The sequence below is a fragment of the Scaptodrosophila lebanonensis genome, unplaced genomic scaffold, assembly GCF_003285725.1.
Source record: "Scaptodrosophila lebanonensis strain 11010-0011.00,11010-0021.00 unplaced genomic scaffold, SlebRS2 tig00000001-arrow-pilon, whole genome shotgun sequence".
In the NCBI taxonomy this organism is placed as follows: domain Eukaryota; kingdom Metazoa; phylum Arthropoda; class Insecta; order Diptera; family Drosophilidae; genus Scaptodrosophila; species Scaptodrosophila lebanonensis.
The window spans coordinates 17,842,509-17,857,563 of record NW_022060529.1 but is presented as its reverse complement, the minus strand read 5'-3'; the positions used below and the strand labels follow the sequence as shown (position 1 = coordinate 17,857,563).

The 15,055-nt window shown below is 41.5% G+C and overlaps 4 protein-coding genes across 5 annotated transcripts; 3 read left to right on the top strand and 1 right to left on the bottom strand.

Annotated features, from left to right (window-relative positions):
• The first annotated feature begins 144 nt into the window (after positions 1–144).
• LOC115633552 (kelch domain-containing protein 10 homolog) lies at positions 145–5,459 on the top strand. 2 transcript variants are annotated; one of them, XR_003996356.1, is made up of 4 exons: positions 145–1,528; positions 3,648–4,196; positions 4,271–4,917; positions 4,980–5,459. XR_003996356.1 is itself a non-coding variant. In XM_030531009.1 (3 exons), exons 1-3 carry the CDS (start codon positions 680–682, stop codon positions 4,700–4,702), a joined length of 1,830 nt encoding a protein of 609 aa, XP_030386869.1. In that variant the 5' UTR covers positions 145–679; the 3' UTR covers positions 4,703–5,459. The 2 variants fall into 2 exon arrangements, 1 of the variants encoding a protein (XP_030386869.1); XM_030531009.1 differs by having other exon boundaries at positions 4,271–5,459.
• A 1,612-nt stretch (positions 5,460–7,071) lies between these two features.
• On the top strand, positions 7,072–7,738 carry LOC115628892 (ragulator complex protein LAMTOR2 homolog). The gene is made up of 3 exons (XM_030525154.1): positions 7,072–7,195; positions 7,252–7,438; positions 7,500–7,738. The coding sequence occupies exons 1-3, from the start codon at positions 7,128–7,130 to the stop codon at positions 7,620–7,622; spliced, it is 378 nt and encodes a 125-aa protein (XP_030381014.1). The 5' UTR covers positions 7,072–7,127; the 3' UTR covers positions 7,623–7,738.
• A 457-nt stretch (positions 7,739–8,195) lies between these two features.
• LOC115628828 lies at positions 8,196–13,309 on the top strand. The gene is made up of 8 exons (XM_030525103.1): positions 8,196–8,235; positions 8,297–8,373; positions 8,434–8,543; positions 8,607–9,243; positions 9,300–9,433; positions 9,487–9,724; positions 9,784–9,943; positions 11,730–13,309. Exons 1-8 carry the CDS (start codon positions 8,196–8,198, stop codon positions 13,220–13,222), a joined length of 2,889 nt encoding a protein of 962 aa, XP_030380963.1. The 3' UTR covers positions 13,223–13,309.
• On the bottom strand, positions 13,219–14,854 carry LOC115628882 (dynein assembly factor 3, axonemal homolog). Its single transcript, XM_030525142.1, has 2 exons — positions 14,120–14,854; positions 13,219–14,039 (listed from the first exon to the last, which is right to left on the bottom strand). The coding sequence occupies exons 1-2, from the start codon at positions 14,828–14,830 to the stop codon at positions 13,296–13,298; spliced, it is 1,455 nt and encodes a 484-aa protein (XP_030381002.1). The 5' UTR covers positions 14,831–14,854; the 3' UTR covers positions 13,219–13,295.
• Positions 14,855–15,055: the final 201 nt, after the last annotated feature.

Below are 15,055 nucleotides of genomic sequence, written 5' to 3'. Positions count from 1 at the left end.
TACGGCAAATCTAATTTCAACCCAGTGCTACCTATTCAGTTAGTTGAAGTGGCAGCACTGTGTCTTACATACACATATGCTGTAATTCGCATCAATTGGCATTGTACTCTTTTCGAGTTCGGGCTGTGCTAACGACGCTGCGTGGCGTAAACAAATATATTTCAGTTGTTTAATTGTTGTGCATCGAACCCAAGTGCAATCATTCATATGTGCAATTAACAATCAAATTAAGAAAAAATTAGTTAACTCTAGTGAAAGTCTGTGAAGGTCTCCTTTCCGTTTGACCTCGAGCGGGCACACGTTTTGTGAAATTGATAAATTAAATGTATGCATGTTCTATATGTACATACATACATATATACATAGCTATGCATAACACTTTTCAATAGTTTAATAAAAATGAGATAGTTCCGTCAGAGTTTCGTGGCTGTATGTGCGAGTGTGTGTGAGTAAACAAGAGCCAGAGAGCATAACGTCAAAATGACAGCAAAAGCAGAGTAGCCTCCCAGCCAGCTGTGCTCGTTGTCGTCGTTATCTGTTTAGGCCAAACTGACAAAATTGCCACTGAAATTTTATGAAAACAAAATCAAAATAAACTAATTTAAAATTGTGCGTTAAGAAAATTTGATTTTACATTGAATTCAACTCAATAACCGTTAGGTCGTGGCAGGAAACTGGTATGAACATATTAAAGCCCAGCAAACTTAAGTGCATACTTTTACCTAAACTGCGTCACACTTGGACACTGCTTGTATTTGTTGCCAACCTGCTGCAATATATTTATCGAAAAGTCAAAAATAGACAGCCACAGATACAACTGCAGCTAAACCCAAACGCCAACCAGCTAGAGTACCTCCACAATAATAACAACAACAACAATAATATCGACATTATGGAACAAATGGAAATGCCTGAAGAGGAGCAGCATCGGGAGCCCCAAGCAGATGCAGCAGATGTCGCCGCGGTAGCGGTTGTCCAACAGAGGCCGGAGCCCATGGATGCAAGCGATATGGAGGAGAATGCTGATGCAGACGATGAAATAGATATTGATGACGACGATGACGATGATGATGATGACGAAGAGGAATCAGAGTCAGAACCAGAGTTCGAGGAAATATTTTCAGATGATGGCGAATGGACGTCATCTAACGATGAAAGTGAAATGGCCACGACCACATCGAATGTGGGCGGGCCTGAGCCGCCCAAAATCAAGCCCATCTACTGCTTCCAGCCGTTGCGTCTGGTGAAGTGTCAGTACAAGGAAAAACATTGCATTGGTGGCTTCCCATTGGCACGCAGTGGCCATCGTATAATCGCATCCAAAACCCACCTTTACTCATTGGGAGGATACAACCCGCGCAGTGCGCTCACAGCCGCTCGAAGGGGCAGATGTTTGCTGTTCCAGGAGCTGTGGAGTTATAATTTTGCCACTAGTCGTTGGAAATTGGAGTTAAATGCGGACAATGCAAGAAATATGCCCGTTGAGCTGGCCTCCAACGCTTTGGCCATTCACAATAACGTGTTGATTGTGAGTACATAATGAAGAAAAACAAAAATAGATATATCATTGCTCCGACCATGTGTAGGATGTATAATTGTATTTGTGCGAGAGAGAGTGTATGCTGGTGTGACTGTGTCGGTGCATACATATGCATGTATGTATGTATGTTTCGTATAGAAAAGCGAAACCACAACTTTTAGATAAACACCCGCCCCCTCGAAGGCCTTCACAACGCTTGGTTGGAAGGGCCATCAGCTTAGACGTCGTAGTGGAAACTTGTTTTTTTTTTTTTTTGGTTCACAACAAACGAAACAAAACATAATTACGTAGTTTACCGCTGCCACTGGTTCGTGATCAGCCATAGTAGTGTCAGTGCCAGTGAAGTGCCACACCCGTTGCCAGCTCTGCCGCCCCTATGCTCAACAACAACAACACTTCCGACAACAACAATTTTCAGCTCTCGCTTTGTTTATACATTCTAAACAAAGTCAAGATAGTGCGCCATTGGTGGCACCCCACCATAGAGCATTGCATTCACGGTGGTGTTGACGACAAACAAACCCAAACTGAGCTACACACACACACACATACATTTATGTGTACTTATACGCATACATACAAACCTACATATGTAATAAAAGATACAACATTATCAGCATCGACCCCAAACAGCTGCGCGCATCGTATGCTGTCTCTTTTATGCGCACGCCCTGTCTTATGTTGCGACGCAGTTGTTTATTGTACTGTGGTGCATGCAACAACTTGTTTTCCAGCTTTTCCTCCACAAAAACTTCCCATTCTCGCCCACCTTCGCCCCTCGCCAACAGTTGACACTTCAATTGAAGCTTGCTGGTGGAAAGCGCGCGCTTTTTGGTGTCCATTATAACTGGCAAAGTCGTATTATGCCTACATACATACATACATGCAAACATATGTATGTTTGTATGGATATGTATGCTGGTTTAAATGCCCTCTTTCTTCAGCATCCACCAATTAGTTTTAATTACAAAACTAATCATAAATCGAGAGAGACTGCATTGCTACCTACCCGCCTTTTTTAAAAAAAACTATCACCCTCCCTACGCACTAAGTATTTACATACATACATACATACATATGTATGTGGCAATGTGTTTCCGCTTATCGCTATGCATATACGCCTGCTCTTTCCTTAGCTCAGCTCTGAAGTTGATAAGTGAGTGAGCCAAACGCTTCAAATATATTCGTATGCCCAAGTTCTTTGTTGCTTAAATATCTGCTAATTGAATGCAGCATCGTGTGCCGTGCTCTTTGAATTTCCGTTCTTCAACGTCATCATCAGCGACTATGTATGTATGTACATATCTGACCCTGTCCCTGTATTTCACTGTCAAAAAAAGCAAGTACAAAAATAATACTTTCATACGCCAGCACCGAAAATCACGAGTCTCTCAATATTTTAGTGTCACAACGAGAGGGAAAGGATGAGGTTTATATGATCACAAACATATTTTCCATACTCTATATTCTAAAATTACGAGTATCTGCCACATTAAAATAGTTCTAAAATCTTAACGAATCAGCCATTCTATCTAAAAACCGATCTAGCAGTTTTGATTTGCATTTTAGCTTACCTTAGAATTTTATTCAAGCAAAAAATTTACTACCATATAGGAAGAAGTATTTTTGCTCAGTTCCGTGAAAACTTTAAATATCACACATACATACATATGTATCTCTGCATAGTTCCAATTCTCCTGTGTTTTCAATTAACAATTTTAAATCATTTAATCTTTAGCAAAGACAATAAATGGAGCCTATAATAATTATCGGAAGACTTTTTGATAATTCTAAGTGTTCTTTTCTTTTCTTTTGATTTATAATCCTAAGTTTATGACTTTATTACTAATAATTGTATTAGCTCCCACTTATCTTACATGTTTGACATTCCTGCTGCCTAATGGCACTAAACATTTTTTCTTATCCATGGCAATCCAAAACAGTCATAAGAACATCCACCCTCATGTCTAAATTACTTTGTTTTAGGAAATAGTCGGTCTAGAGTAAGAGTCCTCGTGCTTCCAAAAAAGAAATGGGTTGAAATAGTTTAATTTTAATTCATAAAACAATTGTTCTAAAATTCGAAACACTTTATCACACTTTGCAGTCTCATGGCGGCACGGGCTATCCTTTTGGCGAATCATGCTCAAATGATTGCTACGTCTACCGTACCGGCGACAATGTAAGTGTGGACCGCCTTAAAGTCACCGGAGATCTGCCTATGGCACAATATGGACCTGGCATTGTTATACACAAGCACTATCTGTACACGATCGGGGGAACAACTGGCTTCGATTACTCCTGTGATGTGTACCGCCTAGACCTGCGCACCAAAATATGGGAGAATGTTTATATATGTCGGCCGGAGATGCGTGAAGATCCCGAGGGTCGTTATCGTCATGAAGTTGTCTACGATGGCAAGCACATATTTGTGTTAGGCGGGGGCACTTCGCATTCTGTCTACGATCTGCAGCGCATACCCGCTTATAATTTGGACGCGAATTGCTGGGATTACTTTAATACTCTGCCCGATCCTTGGTTTACCAGCGCGGGACAGAGCGATAAAGGGTATCCAAAGCCACGAAAATGCTTCTCCTGCGTGCAACATCAGTTGTCTAATGGCGATATTGAGGCGTTTATCACAGGAGGCTTGCAGGTAAGGGCACAAAAAATAACATCAACACTAGGTATTAGGTTAGATTAACAGTATTATATTTTTCCGATCTACAGGGTGACTTCTCGACCTATTTCTCTGACATCTGGAAGCTAAATTTGCGCACCAAACAGTGGTCAATTATACAGACAGCTAGCCTGCCCCGTCCGCTATACTTCCACTCGGCTGCTCACTCCGATAATGGCTGCATGTATGTGTTTGGCGGCATTGAGTACAATGAAAAGGAGATGCGACGTCGCAATGATCTCTACAAGATGTGGATGACTGTTCCAAAGTTAAGCGAAATGTGCTGGGACGCCATAACATATTATAACGATAATCTAGATATGTACAATCGCCAGACATTGCTGAAGTCTGGCATACCCAAGAGTTTTACCGAACGTCTGCCGCCGCAAGGGGTCACGGAAAACAAGGATAATGATAAGCCATGCATAGTTGCATCTTTCTGCACAGTTCCGAAACGTGCTCGCCCCGCAGCTCTCGAATAAACCAATTAGAAGGCAATATAAATCACACATACACAACAAAAGTCGAGGATGCGAAATGCGAAAATGAGCGGTGCCCCTTTATGAGTTACTCCCATAAGTTGCTTTTTTGAATGTTATAGTTTTGAGCGCGCGCTGTGATCGATACCGATGGAAATTTATATATATTTTGATATATGAATTAGAATTCAACTGAAGATGGTGGACATGTTAGGCATGTAAATAAGACGTAATTATGTAAGTTTAGCTAGCAGTACGACAAACCTTGTGTATTTTCTAGGTGAACAGAACCGAACAGGTAGACAGCGCACACCCATTAAATTTAAAAGTTTATCCAACCACATCCATGCCATGCATTAATTAACCACAAACGCAAAACCACAAACTAATCTGGAAGGCTACACCAAACAATGTCAAATACATACAGTTGCATAGAAATAAAGAGTGATGGTACGGGCCTATTGTAGTGCTAACCTATTGAGTGGTCCCATCCGCACAAGGATGGCGTTCTCAACTACAACTGGTCCCGCAGATTCCGATCAGAACTACTCAAATGTATGAATTGTTGTCGATGTGTACATACAAATTAGTAGTATTAAAACATATTTAATTAATCTAAGATCACTTCTTTTATTAAGCAGAACGCACTGGTGCAGAGTCCTGCCCAAACAAAGAAAAAACAAAGTTTGCTCGATATTATTACTCCAAGACTACATTTTGTTGATTTTAAGCGAATAATAAAAAGGAAATTTCAAATATACATATGTATTTAATGCGTGTTTAGTTTCTAGAGTTTCCAAATTTTAACCCCACAAAACTTCCGATAATGCAATTTATTGCGCAGTTTCTCTCGGAAATCAGGAACGTTGACCCAGTTTCGTTCTTATCGGCAGGATGCGTCCCAAAGCGAATGCTATCCCGAGATTGACGCATGCGCAGTAGGAAGTTGCAAATAAGTGCATGTATGTCCATATGTATGTATATAGTAGTGTGTGAGTGTATTTCCAGTACGCAGTAAAATGCGTAGGCACGACAAGGTGTACTGTTTATGTATTTTGTTGGTGGTGGTGGTTGCTTTTCCAAACTGTTGCTGCAACCATGGGGTTGGCCCTTGCTAAGCGCACTTTAAATGCGCAATAGGGCCCTGACCCAGTTTATACCTGCAAATGACGTCATATCTCAAATGCAAGAGAGGATACGATTTAAAATTACCACAGCAGACTTACTAATTGTATTGCGAAAGTATTCTTATCGAACATAGATATGATGGTACAACAAAGTCTTAGGTAGAAGTCTTAGCATTTTAAAACACTTTTTATGTACATATGTATATGTGTTTTTATATTCTATGATAGAAATAGAGATATTTTCCTGCATTTTTTAGAAATCAGAGCACAAATTTTAATTTGAAATTTGAAAATAACAATTGTGTTAGACTAAAAATCTGATCTGTATTTTATTATTAGCGTGTCCGCTTTCTTTTCAAGAACAGCCAACAAAATATTCAGCGTTTTCAAGAGTGTAGTCTTCTTTTCAAATGGTTGTGGGTCAGTGGATATTTTTATATATTATATAAATTAATATACATACATACATATATATGTATGCACATATGAATAACACAAAAAAGGGAAAATGCAGTTGTTGCTAATAAAAATGTATTTCAAAGCCATGAATTGAAAAATACCCAAGTCGCTTACATACATACATATGTACATCCTGGAGTATATAAGTGGTTGTATTTAAAATACATAGCTATGATGGCAACAATTACGTCTCGATCCTTTCACGTTTTCATGTAGATTTTTTTTTTAAACTGCAATAAATGGGAATTAATCATTCAATCATTGCTAATAGGCTAATAATGTGGCATCAGTTGTATTGTATTGCTTGAATTGATGTTGTTTAAGTGTTTAAGTATGACAAACGCTGAGTGTTTTATGTGGTCTTAAAAATAAGTTAATAACAAATCATTAATCATCATTAATAAAATCTGCTATAGATGGAACCACGGTTGGCGTTCTCATTAACGGAAAATATGTTTCTATGCCTATTATCCGGAGGGTAAAAAGAGTAATTTGTCTTAGGCAAAGCACATACATATTTGGAGGCATTTCCAACCCCGTTAAGTTATATACGAGTATATAAAAAATAAGAAGGAAACGAATAGTTTTAATTATTTAATTTATACAGTAGCTTTAAATCAATACTTCTTGGAAATAAGCCGCAAGTAAAGAAAAATGATATATTTTAATAAATTGGTTCATTCTTGCTTGGGCACTTTCAAAATAAAGTGAGGCGCCAACCAAATTTATGCCATTCACTACATACACATACTACATACACAGCTGTTTAATGTTGCCATTCACATGAAAGCTCGCAAGGCGTAGTTCTAATTTGCTAAACAAAAATACAAGAAAAACAAATAATGTTAAAACCCAAAGCGCTCACCCAAGTGCTCAGCCAGGCGAACACAGGAGGCGTCGAGAATACTCTGTAAGTACCGCTTTCATCTGCATAATATAGTAACTGATTGTGTATTTGTTTTGCAGCCTACTTAGTCAGGAGGGTGCTCTCCTGGCATACTCTGGGTATGGCGATAAGGATGCGCGTATTACGGCTGCCATTGCGAGTAACATTTGGGCAGCTTACGAAAAGCACGGACGAAATGCTTTCCGCGAGGACCGCTTGACATTTGTGCTCATCGACTGCGAATGTGGCCATGTTGCCATAACACAGGTAACTTAGGATTTTGCATCGCATTAAACCGATTGGAAGAATAAAATATTCTTCATTGCAGGTGGCGAGTGTCTTGCTGTGCCTTTATGCCAAAGAACATGTTGGCTTGGGCATGCTCAAGCAGAAGGCCATGTCTCTGGCCGCCTATTTGGAGAGGCCACTGAAGCAGATCTCGGCATCGTAGTGCATTATTTGAATTAATATTTCACTGAATGTTTTTAGGAGTAATGATTTTCGTTTGTTTTTTTATAAATATACACAGACATACTTTCCTATTAAATGCTAATCTCATATTCAACATTTACCTTGATGGTTAGAAATTTGTCAGGTTTATTTACGCAAAAGTACAGAGCAGATACATAAGTATTACGAACATGTGAAGCCGCTTGAATGAAGTGTAACTTAATGCTAAAGAAAACTAGAGATGTAGAGTTTTAAAATATCTTGAGTACTGCCTAGTGGGTGATTTCCTTTTACTCAATAGCGTAAAGTTTTAAGGTGCGATCCATGCTAGTCGAGGCTAGATACTGCGCATGTTTACCAAACCGCACACCGGTGGCAAGTGCTGTGTGGTCATTGAATATCTTCAAATCCTGCCATTGTTTGCACAGGTATACTCTGAAAAGAGAACGAAAGTCGATAAATGCAGTTTGTGGTTGTTACTATGATGACGAACTGCTATTAGCAACCAAATAAACGGAAGATTTAACCTTTTAACAAATAGTACAGATTGTTGCGTTATTTGCTCAATTTTACAATGAAGAAATTTAAAATGAAAATATTTCGTAAATACGAAGGTAATGTTTTTAAAATAAACCCCGCTGCTTATTTAAGATGAGTATAAAATTGTTAATGCAGATTTCCTGAAGCCCGAGGACTTTTCGGATTCAGATGGCGCGGAGCTCTTAAATCTGTCAATCACTGACTTTAATGCGGTATGCAAGACTCTTAAAAACATATTAAATGATTTGAAACTAAAGCGGAATTTGATTTAGCGCGGTGAAGTTGCCAATCCTCGAGCACCGTGTGTCGTTACAACTATCGATCCGGACTATATTAAAGATGCAAGTCGACAGCGTTTGTCTAAAAAGTTCCGCATGAAAACGTAAGTGGACGGCTACTTCATACCTAAGTCTTTTTTTTTTTAAATGCGTTCTATACACAACAGTGATATATTACGTTTACGTGAAATAACCCGGAACAAGTTTATGTATTATTCCACACAAGAGATGTTTCTGGATAAAAAGCGAGAAATAGAACAACAAAATCAAATATATGTGGATGCTCAAGTTTTTCACAAGTTTGCAGAGGAATCGCTGAAGAAAATGGAAGCACGCGAATTCAAGAAAATGCTGGAGGCTCAAGAAAAGCTGAAGAAGCTGAAGGAAAACAAGGTGGCCGAAGAATTAAACCAAGTCAAACTGGAGCATCAACGCGTTCTAATGGAGGTTCAAGAGGTCTACGGACGTTTTCAGTACATGCTCAAGCTGATTAGCTATTTTGATGATACCATCGAGCAGCAGCAGGAAGACGCTGAAGAGTCTAGCAACGGGCTAGTTATGCCCAAGGAAATAGTCTCTATGGAAATTAACGAACGTCATCCGGCTGGAATGGCGCAGGTGCAGCAAGTTCAGGAATATATGGACAAAGTTGTGCGACCGTACCTCGCTAAACGCAACCATCTAAATGCCGAAATTTGGATAAAGGGCTATGAGAAAAACCGAATGAAAGTATCTAACTACAATCGCCGCTTCACTCAGCTAGCACTATTGAATCATCTTGTAGGCATTATACATCATAAGGCGGTATGTTTTTAAAGCCTTTGAAGAATTCCAGATTTCATTTCAAAAGTATCTTGCAGCAAAAAACTTATCAACGGCAAGTGGTTGCAAAGGCATTCCTAAAAGATCCAGATTTTCTCCAGAGGCGCGTGGCCGCATTAGAGAAACGGGCTCATGACCTATTAAATGGATATGAGCAGAAATATTGCAAAGAGTGAGTGGTTTAAGCTTAATACCCGAAACATTATTCACATGCTTTCTTCACAGTAAACTTAACATGAAGCTCAATAGCGTTGTGCCCGTAATATTGAAGATTTTGCAAAACAAGGTACACGCAGAGGAGCAAAAGGACGCAGGACCTACAAAATCGCTGGAAAAATCATCCAAGCAATGGCGCACTGTTGAAGATATGCAGGCAACAGCACCAGCTTCTAAGACCGCTACATACGAGGATGAACAGGACACAACATTGGCTAAAGTCGAAAAAATACAGTCCTATGCTTTGGTAAGTACACCATAGATTTTAAAATTACCAATCATTTGATAAATAATTTCGTCTGTCAGGAGCTGATGGGAAAATTAGATAAAATTCCACCAGTTGAATTGCGCAGTATTGAGCAGCGAGTACGTCGACGCATGGAGAAGGAAAAGGAAACATCTCGACGCGCGCTCGTTAAACAAAATCGGCTACACAATTGGATGGAGCACTTTAAAAAGCATCATCGTTTGCTTCAAGAACATCGCCAAAAGCAAAAGGTTTAAATTCATTCAGAATTCATTAAATAAACAATTCAACTCACCTAACATCCGTGCCAGCAATGGCCAGATAGGTGCCGCTCTGATCAAAGCATAGATCCTTTACTTCGTAGCCGTCGTCTAGTTGTATGGTTTTAAAATTTTTAAGTTTACGCAAATCCCATAGTTTAACACACGCATCATCGGCAGCAGTAGCCAAATAGTAACCATTTTCAGAAAACGATATGGCTGAGATGGGACCTGTGTGACCCGGAAAGTTGGCCACATTGCTCTGCTCCTTTAAGTCCCAGATCTTCACCTGTGAGTCAACAGTACCGGTGCCAAAAATCAAACCGTCCGGATGAAATTGCGCTGTGGTAAGACCAACTTCGGCCGTATCAATGACTTTAGTTAGCAGACGTCCAGTGCGTATATCTGAGAACGCCCAGTGCTTGTCCGAGGATGTAGACAACAAATAGTCACCAGTTGGATGAAGTGAGAGTCCAGTAACCGGGCCTTCATGGCAACGCAGAAGAAGTTGCGTTTGCGATGTGGGCACATGCCAAATGCGTATGTTCATGTCCGGTGAGCCTGTTATGACTGTGTCCTCATTCGGATGATAAATGACTTTCGTAATCTTTTTAGTGTGGCCCTTCAGAATAGCCACTACTTGTTCTGTGTCCTTGTTAAATACGGTCGCATTTTTGTCATTGCCACCGGTCAAAATTTTGCTGTGATCGGCGCAATTTATATCCAAAGCCAGTATACCCGGCACCGACGCTGAGTGCAGGCCTGGATGAGAGGCCACTGTTAGGAAGCTTTTCACCTGATCTGGTGTAACCAAGTCCTCGGGCACAGTGCGTCCACGTTTCTTCCGCTCCTGCGTCAAAACAGTGGCCTTATCTTGAAGTTTCTGAATAACATCCGCACTCATGCCGGCCTGTTCCATTGGATGTGCTGCACTGCCGCCAGCTTCCGCAGCCAGCGCTGGCTGTGGAATAGTAGTGGGCGGGTTAACAATACCCGCTTGAGGTTTCAATGTTGCCAAAGCTTCGCGCGCAGCAGCCACCTCTTTGTTCAGGCGTGCAATAACACGGCAGGCGGCGTCGTGTTGGTACAACGCATGGGACAATTCCTGCCGTGTGGTCTGCAGTTGCTGCCGTTGTGTAAATGAATGTATCATGAGAGCATCCCATTCATCTTGCATTGTTTTCAGCGTTGCCGGTATGCTAGTGGCACTTGGCGGCTTAGGCTTCACAACCGCTGGCGTCTTCACCTCGATAAGCTCCTCTGGCTTTAGTTCCTTGCCGTTTATGGGATCGCAACCATTCTCCATTATATACTTCTCAATGACTCGCTTTTCGAAAATAGCGCCCGAATGCGGAGACACCACTGGGGTCTCGGGGACTTCGTTTGTAACTAGAATAAAAAATTTATTGTATACTGTGCGTTCCAACGGCGTTATCTTAACCTCAAAAACGTGCAGAAATGCAGCTTCATTAGAAACTTACGAGCACAAACCAAAGCCATTTTGTAAAGTTATCAACTCCTTTGCTGTATTTTACTGAATTCTATAAAAACTGTGCACGTTTAGCCGCTAGAATAAGAAAAACTACAAGCTATCGTAAAACGCTTGTCGGCAAATGCTTCTTCTTACAAGATTAGCACTCACATAAAGATCCGATTTTGATACTCCGATTTTAATTCGAATTGCGAGATATGGCAGCACTGCAAACGCTCAGCTGTTCAATTACATGTTTCTGTTATAGGTTAAGCTCCAATATCTATTGGTTTTCGTTTAAATATTAATAAAAATATGCTGAAAACCATAGCGCGATTTAGAGTATGCAACGTATTACTCAAAGGCAGTCCTCTGACACGTAATGACGTCTATCGCAACTTAACTGTGTCATTGAAATCGTTTGCGCAATCACCGGGCGATGATACTGCAGCCGGCGGTGGACAACTAGAGACGTCAAGCAAAGGAAATCCTTTTGCACAAACCACATTAGTGCAAGAGAATGCAACGTCCGTGCCAGAAGCCGATCGTGGACAATTAGAGACACCAAGAAAATCAAATCCTTTTGCACAGACCACGTTAGTGCAAGAGAATGCAACACCCGTGCCCGAAGCCGATCGGGAAAAGCGATTAAAGGTGCTACAGCTTGAAGCCGATATTGCACATCAGGAAGGACGTCGCGTTCCTCAATTAGGATTTTTCCAGGACCACCACTGGGAGCATGTGCTGACATTACCAACCAAATCAGCGCGCATAAAATACTATGGATACCTCTGGCAAATCGAAATGAAGAAAGAGTCGGAGAAGCGTAAAAAGGAACTGCGGGCTGAAGAAACTGAACGTCGTTTGGAAGAAATGCGTAAGGAGCGTGAGGAGAACACTCACATCATCTATGGCCTGGGTCACACATCGCTGTTTCTGCGCATTTACGACTCGACAATTAATCACTGGATGAATAATCGCCTTACGCGAGCCATGCAATTTGCGCCAAAGTTAGTTCTGGATTGCTCCTACGATGCTCACATGAATAATCGCGAAGCATCGTATGCTGCTAAGCAGCTGATGCTTAGCTTTGCAGAGAATCGCGCCAATGATGAACCTTTCGATCTGCACTACTGCAACTTCAACAACGATAGCGTGTGCATGCAGGCCCTGAAGCGTTACATACCGCCGATGTTTAACCCAGAGTTTCCGATGAATATTCACAAAAAGTGCTTTACAGAATTGTTTCCCAAAGAGAATCTGGTCTACCTAACCCCGCACTGTCGTGAGGAACTCAACACATACAATCCTGACGATGTTTACATTGTGGGGGCCATGGTTGATACTATGAACAACGAACCCCTTTCACTCGCAAAGGCAAAGCGTTTGGGACTGCGTATGGCACGACTCCCATTAGATCGTTACCTTCAGTGGGGTGCGTGTTCTGGCAAATCACTGACTCTTAATCAAATGATTAACATTATGTTGGACTTGAAGAATACCGGCGACTGGGATGTGGCCTTAAAACATGTACCACGCCGGAAAGTTGTGGACATGTCTCGGGAGCAGGAGCGAGGTCGCAAGGCACTTTTTAATCGTGCAGATAAACTTAATGTACGAATCGATAGTATAATGAAGCCAGAACGAGATGGACGCCGGGCGACAGTATTCAACACACCTCAACAGGTGCGCAGCCACAAGGAGGGCATGGAGTTCGATTTGAACAGCTGGGCGACGGGGAAAAAGAAACGAAGCCAAAGCAGTTGAATTTTTTTGTCTTCCTGCATAATACAAATTTAGATTCTATAATTGAAAAATTAAATAATCAATAAATTGTAAATTAATTGTTAGAAATGCTCTTCTTGTACTTCAGCACCATATTATGGCCATTGATGACTTGATAGTTGATGACGGGCTGTAGTTCAGCTTGTTTGAATAGCTCCTTAGCCTTCGACTCGTAGCTGCTTAACTGTTCCTTTCGTTCGACGGTCAGCAGCTTTGTTTCCAGTACGAATAACGCCTGTTCACGTAGGCAGCCGAAGAACTCCTTTGTCAGGAATGGAAAGTAGTTTTGTGCCACAAAGGCAACGTCAAAAAAGCTCCTCCAACGCGCTGCGCCTCCCTTCAGTTGCAGAACCTCCTCAGGCGACACAAAATGCAATTTCACATCGGGCACATCGACCCAGGGCTTGTCATAGTTCTCCAGCCCCTGCGCATCGCTTTCGTCGTAGATGAGGCGTGCCCCCATCTGCAGCTGCACGGCGCCATATCGACGAGAGCGCGACTCATCATGCTCGTAAGCAGTTTTTGTCTGTAGTTCATGGAAAAACTCAAGCAGGTTACGCTCGGTCACGTCTGTAGAACGATAATCATTATCCCCATGAACCGACTTGTGCATGCGCTCCTCAGTACTACGTAGACCAAAGGCGCAGAAGGGACCCGTCTGGACGTCACCCACGTAGCCGCGATGCAAATAGGTCTGTCCGTTGCGCACCAAGCCAACGGCAAAAGTTTTATTGGGCTTGCAATGCTCGTATTCCGGAAACACAAAGGCAATGCCACACTCGCGCCAGTAACGATATTCCTGGGTGGGTAAGACAAATGTTTATATTGTACATATGTGTGTATTTATTTGAATTTATATTTTTTCAACTGCCTACTCACCTGAGAGCAAATTTGCTGAGCCTCTCGATCCTTAAGGGTCATGCTCAGGTCCCAATCGAATGCGCCCTGACGATGGTCATAACGATTGCCCAAAAGGGCACGCACACGTCGTTCCCAGTACTCCTCAATTTTGAACACGTGCTGCGGCTTTGGCTGCCAGAAGTTGAAAGCCATTTCAAGACTGTCGCGCTCCTTGTATTTCATTCCTTCTATATTTAGGATAGGTGCCAAACGCTGTAGCTCATCATCGTCGGTCACCATTTTGAGCAGAGTTCGACCCTTGGCCGCCATATATTGGTGTGAGCTGGGCCTCATCAGTGTATTGCCGTAAATGTCCATAAACAAATGAACCTTGCTAATTAAATTGAATGCCTCGGGTGACTCCAATGCCACACCCAATAGCAGCATATTCCTTGCTGCAATCTCAACGCATCCATCCAACAAATAGATGTTTAGCTTGGGTCTGTAGTTGTGGGTGTAGCGTTTGGCCATGGTTTTGATAACATGACGTGGATCGGCTCCACCACAAATCAGTATATTCAACGTTTCCGGTATAGTGGCTTCTACTTCCGGTTCAGACTGCTCGTTATCTGTAATCTCTACAATTTGAACTCCTTGCTCCCCGGAGGCATCTGCCACATCCGGCTGGAGTTTAAACGCTTTCAAGTATTCCTCATAGAAATCCAATGCTGAGCTTAGACCCCAAAACATTTTGCCACCTTTTAATCTATGAAGTTCCACACGTTATTTCAGCAGTTAGCTACAATTGTTTATTTAATAGGGAAATTTGAAATATGTTGCCCAGGCAACTAAGCAATATAGTTACAGCCTAGAATAAGAATGTTTCTACTCAAATGTATGCTTCTTTATTTTCGCTATACTGTAAAGCTTAAGAGAATATTGTTTCTAATTTCCAGAAGGAACAAGTAAAAAAGC